Raw genomic sequence first — 6,391 nt, 5'->3', positions numbered from 1 at the left:
TATTTATTCTTCCAAAGAAAATGAAGAGGCAGATTTAATGATTGAAGATTTGCCCTTGGGAAGGATTTCCCTTTATCACTGTCCTTCAGGGAAGGCCCTGAAAAGAATCTGAGCTGCAACTGTCAACTTTCTTATGGTAGTACACTCAAATTTTCTGTTCTCTGTGAGCTATTAGTCACTCAGTGTTGTGGTGTAGGTAACTTTTCTTTCCCCATCTTTTATAAACTAGTAGCATGAACATATCTGCTCAATCAACTAAATGCTATGCAGCAAGGACCAGTAAGCAAAACCAGTCTTCCCTGAAACTAGTCCTTTGCTTTGGTTATTCTCTCTGTATCGAAGTTTTGTTTTCCCTGAGATAGTTTTAGTTGTTTTTTTATTTTTTTCTTGACCTCCTACAAATTCTTGCTCAACACTATGAACTCAATGTGACTTCTATGGTCAAAACAAACTAAGTGCATTCCCAGAGAATCTTACCTTGATATAATTCACTTCCCTTGTGATTGGATGAAATCTGAGACTTGATTCTAAATCATAAAAGATGAAACAGTGGAGGGATACCTCTCTATTGACTCTGTAGCTTTGTAGACATTATGTTACACAGGACATCACCTTAGCAGATTGCAGAGAGGAACTCGCTGAAGCTGCAGAAGCTGTCATGTTTCCAGAAAGCCCGTGGGAGGTTCATGGGGCAAGGAACTTCGGGCAGCCTCGGGATGTTGAGTGGCACTGGCTGAATGCCAATAGAAAGCACACACTCACAGCCCTAGAACTGCAAGGCCATGAATTCTGCCAACAACTTTAAGGAGGTTGAACAAAGCCATTTCTAGTTCCTAGAGAAACTTCCAGATGAAACTACCCCCAGAAAATACTTTTAATAGACTAAAGCCATACTGACATGTTGAACCATAGAAACAAAACTATGATAAATGTGTGTTATTTTAAGAAGATGAATTTATAATTATTGGACGTCCACATAAAACCTGAAACTTAGTTAGCTTTCTCTAACTGCTGTATTTGTAATAGCTTTTCTTTTTTTAGCCACACACCTAGCAGCCCTCTCTGTTTGTTTATTCACGTGGATTTTCACTATTATGTCATGGAACTAACACATTTATAGGTTTTGGTCTGTCTCTCTTAACTATGATGAAAATATCATAAGAAATGTAGCTTTTTGTTTCTTTGACACAACTGTATAAATCGCAATTGGAGTAGCAATGGACAAATATTGAGCACTCTGTTAAAGACAAATGAATGTCCATATTGTATCCAAGTCACCCAGTCCTGAAGAGTTAGACAACTTGACCGACATGTAGCCATATAAATACAGGCAGTAACTCACAGGGCATTGTCCAGGCAATCGTGATTGCAGTGATTGTTTGACCCCTTTAAATTATGCTGAAAAACTCTAAAAACTGCCTTCGCTTCAGTTTTATCATTTCCAAATATGAATGGTAGTGAAAGCCTTGTATACTATGATATTTTTCAGCTCAGAGTAGAATACAGAATATACTTAATACACTTTAAGGAGCAGGGTCAACTTTAAATAAAGAAATGAAGAGCATGCATATGTAGGGAAGAACTGTATCTGTATCAAATTAAAAATTTAAGGAAGCTATCAAGTGTACAGACTCTTATATAGATTGAAAAGAATAAAACATCTATCTATCTATCTATCTATCTATCTATCTATCTATCTATCTATCTATCTATACATCTGTCTATCTATTTGTCTGTCTGTCTATCTGGTACAGGGTCTCACTATGCAGCTTGGACTATGGCATGTGATCCTTGTGCTTGCCCGCAGATTAGACTGCTGAGCAATCTCTCCAGCCCATATACAAGTATTTTATTGTAACATTTAAACTTGTAGGAGCCAATGTTATGATTGAGCAGTTACATAGACAAAAGATGTTTATAAAAATGTGCATTTAAATTAGCTGTTTCTTATTTTGTGTGTGTGTGCGTGTGTGTGTGTGTGTGTGTGTGTGTGTGTTTTTATTTAGGGAAGGGTCTACAGGGTATTCAGGGTCTGACTACTAGATTGGACTTGTAGTGATCTGCCTGCTTACATCCTCTCAAGAGCTGGGATTACAGGTGTATACCACCACACCCGGTCTCAATTGCCTTCTCAGCATGCTCCGGGGGTGGGGCCGGCATGGCAGGCCCAGGAATCGAATGTTTGGCCCCTAGAGCCTGCTTTCAGGCACTTTAATCCAGTGAGCTATTTGGCTAGTCCCTAAATCAGGTGCTTCTTAAACAGTGTAGTTGACCTAAGGATTTAAGGACAAACTGATAAATAGTCTGACACAAAATAATAGATTTTTCTCTTGTTTTTGTCCAGAATGTATTCTTTTTCTCACCCCATCTTATGTTGGTTGCTGAGTAGCCAGCCTCTTAACTTCACCCACTAACCTACGACCAGGTTCATCTGACATTTCCGTCTTTACAGGCTTCTTGAGAATGTATCTGTAAACTGACCTGGATTTGTCCTGTGTTGATTTGTCCTCTATGGACTATGTTTGTGCAGAAACAGAGTAGGGTGTCTGAACACTGGATCTCTCTGCTTTGATATTTGCTAGTTGCATATGCTATTTCTCAATTCTTGTCAACAGTGATTTCCTGATAGTTTCTTTCACTGAGATTTTATTTTGAGTAATCCTCAGCACTGTTGATAAAACTTTATCCCTGATGTTTCCAGAAAACCATAAGTATTAGCTTATGTATCTATTTGTGTAAAAATTGTCACATTATTTTTAGAGTGCACTTTTGAAAGTACTCCTCAGAGAAAATATTAAATTTATGCTACAGAAAAATTACAGGAAGGAATATGAAAACTTGCAAATGCGGCCTTAACTCTCTCCAAAGTTTGTTCAGATCAATATACCTACGACCAATTACCACAATCCTAGTTGGACTGCTCAACCCTGATATCAAGAAGTCTAAACCTAAGAACAGTGTGAGCCCATTTGTGATTGAGATTACTAAGAATGCTGGGAAGTAGCTTGGGGTTTCATCTGGCCACCCCAAACAGCACTGAGATTATGGGCTTCAGATGTACATGGTTGTCACCATTGGCCTGGGTCAGCAGTCGGTCACACTGCAGAGGGCACAGCGGGCATCGGGTAACTGACTGACTCCTGGGCTTTCAGCTACTCTGTCGAGCGAAACCGACTAATTCCAATCATAATGTCTAATTTGAAAAAAAAAAAAAGAATTAGTAAACGTCCTGGCCATTAATATACTTGCTCCAAAAATGAAGCTTTGTTTTTCATTCAAAGCCTGGCCTTTGATCTTTTTAACAAAATCTAAACCCATTTTTTTACTTTATTTCACTTTATGTAACTTGGTTACTGTATCTGTATATGCAATAGAAGTTAATTTATATACTAAAATTTTTGTTAAAAATATTAAAGTTTGTCATTCTTGTGTGTTGCTTCCTGTATCCCAAAGTTATTAGTACCAAGTAATATCTGTGCCTGTTAAAATAAAACTGTGTAGACATAAATAATACCGTAATGAAATATTCTTTAATGATAAGCTCTTTAATTGCTATTGCAAGTTATTTGTTTTCCTTATTTCCCTTGGTGCCCTAATTCTGTGAAGTATTTATTTTAGAAAGCTTTATCTCTATTTCTTTTCACATGTTCCTTTAGCAAACTTCTTCTAGGACCCAAACTGTCTCTCTGGATTGATTATCTTGTTCTTGTACAGGCAAGCAAGGAGCACTTCTCAGTATAGGAAATACAGCAGACAAATTGGAGAGATAGGAGCCTTGGGATCTGGCTCGGTCATATCATTCATAATCCATCAGTTCTGCATGTGCACCACACTGCTCCTGTGTTGCACATGAGTATTGTTTAGCGTAGTTAGGTTCCTACTCCTACTTGCACACAATGATTCGTGTTCTGAAATGCGTTCCTCTACCCGATGCCTCACCTTGGTTCTTCAGGCTGATCCAAGCTTTGCTCAAGTTTCAGCCTAGCTCTCACTTCCTAGGAAGTCTTCCTTGGGTTTTGTTGGACATCCCTGCCCGTCCTTCTGTGGACCTGTGAGAATAACTCTGTTAGTCATACATTTTGCTAGATTTGTTCGCTCCCTATTTCTGCAAAATGCACACACACACACACAGACACAGACACACACACACATACACTCACAAATGCACACACACTCATTGCCCATATGTGTGTTCATAGACAAAAGTAATGACAATAAAACTACTTTTAAAAAAGTTCCCAACCACTTAATGGAGATATTATTGTTAATATCCATAACTGTCTTTGGGTCTTGCTATAACATCAAGGTTTTTTTTTTTTAAATACAATTGAACAGACCTCTTACTAAAATTGAGAAGTAAAAATTTCTTGACATATTGCACTTTAATTCTAGATCTGTTTTTAAGATCACACAATTTCATTCTTATCTTAAAATTGTGGCTGTGTTGAATAATATAGTGTAATAATATCAAAGTTTAACTCTATATGTGTTCAGTATGGATATTTATGAAATGGTCTGTCTTTCATCTAAATTCTTTTCTTAGAATGTATTTATTTTATATAGGATCTTGCTATGCAGTTCAGAATCATAGTGATCCTCCTGTCTCAGCCTACCCAGTGCTGGGATTACAGGCATGTGCCACCATACCTGGTTATAGGGTTGGCACAGCATGCAGTACCAGGAATCGAACTAGGTCCTTGCTCTAGCTTGGCAGGCACTTAAACCCCCTAGGTAGATCCCCAGCTCCCTTTCATCTAAACTCTTCTGGAAAAACTTCTACAAAAGTATGTCAGTTCAAAAGATCATTATTAAAGATCTTTGTATAATTAAAATTATTCTAGTTATAATCGATAGATGCAGATAATTGAGAGAAATATGTAAGTATACACACATACTTTCTCATTAATAATAGAAGTTATTAATTAAACTCTTTGCATCATAATTTCCTAACAACATAAATCACTGAGAAAAAAGAACTATTCGATCATTTTTGCTGTCTGTATAAAGTCCCCATGAGAGATCACAGAGAAAATTTTATGACAAGGGACAGTTTCAGTGTCCCTTACATAGTGTCATACTTAGTTACTTATTAATTTAGTTCTGTATGCCTTATTTCTGGCTTTCAACCCCCAAAATATGATCTTTTAATACAAATAAAACATAATGTTGAATATAATAAGAGTTTCAGAAAAATAATCATTTTCTCCCAGTGTCATAAAATTTTAGGGGAATATACTTGATATTTGAAAGATGGTATTATTTTAAATCATCCCCATAGAGAACATTTACACTGAGGAGTAAGATAAGACAATTTCTCCTAGAATAACATGAAAACAGCTAGAGAATGTCCTTGTACAGAACACAGAAAGGTCTGAAGGATTTTATCGCATATAACTGGAAATCACAGTTCAAACGAATTAGTTTGAAACTCAGTGGCTTATAAGACTCTAATATATCATCTGAATTAGCAGGTGACAATTGCTTAAAAAATAAATTTTTCAATATTAGTTTACATCTGGCTCAGATATATTTTTAATTGTTATGGAAGAAGGTGCTTTGGCATTTTCACAAGAGAGAGTAGAAGAAAATACTTCAGCTAGCAGAGAGTTTTCATGCATGTTTTGTTTTTCTTTGATGAAGACAAAAGTGATATATTGGGAAATTCCAGCAATAACAATGAAACTTTAAAACTGCCAGAGACTCAAAAACTATTAATCATTTTCATATCTCTTTGATAGAGGCTCAAAGAACTGAAACAAAGGGAATTTGCTCGAAATGTAGCATCTAAATCCAGGAAGGGTGAGAGGAAGCAGGAAAGGGCCCTCCAACGCCTGCACAAGCTGGCCGAGCTGAGAAAGGAGACTGCGTGGTGAGTCTACAAGAAATGTTAAATTTTCCTAAAATAGGACAGGAAAGGGTGGGGGAAGTTGAAAAGAAAGGGCACAGATCTATTTATTTCTGTACCCACAGTTAAGCACACATGTTTGCATGGCCTTCTGCAGGCTGTAAATAGTAATTTGAATTTGAATTTATGCAAACACCTGTTTAATGCACATTTCAATAAAAAGCTCAAATTACTATAATTTTAGTTCATAAAAAAATTTATCGCTATCCATATCCTTAAGCTATCTTAATTGACAGGTATCCTATTTCTTGGTGAAATTCAAAATTGAAGAAGAGAGCAAGGCAAGGTCTTTTCTTCTATCCTGTGATGCACAGGGAGTTTTAAGTGGAATTTACTTTAAATGAAAATTGTATCTGAAATTATCTTTCTAAGTTAAAACAGAGGGCAGGAGAATATTATGTACTTCTGGAGAAATTCAAAATGAGTTTCACTGTGAATAAGACTAGACTGTTAGACATTCACAGGTTGTGTGTGTGTGTGTGTGTG

At 36.6% G+C, this 6,391-nt stretch overlaps 1 protein-coding gene across 1 annotated transcript in view; it reads left to right on the top strand.

The window, feature by feature from the left end:
- Znf804a (zinc finger protein 804A) overlaps positions 1–6,391 on the top strand; it is a 305,609-nt gene that overhangs the window by 293,885 nt on the left and 5,333 nt on the right. The window contains exon 3 of the mRNA XM_004628634.1: positions 5,739–5,869. Within this exon, the coding sequence (XP_004628691.1) occupies positions 5,739–5,869 (131 nt within the window). The remainder of the gene's footprint in view (positions 1–5,738; positions 5,870–6,391) is intronic.

This window comes from Octodon degus, unplaced genomic scaffold (genome assembly GCF_000260255.1).
Source record: "Octodon degus isolate 3935 unplaced genomic scaffold, OctDeg1.0 scaffold00025, whole genome shotgun sequence".
Taxonomy (NCBI): domain Eukaryota; kingdom Metazoa; phylum Chordata; class Mammalia; order Rodentia; family Octodontidae; genus Octodon; species Octodon degus.
Note: the sequence above shows the minus strand (reverse complement) of the source record. Positions and strands in the feature narration are given on the sequence as shown.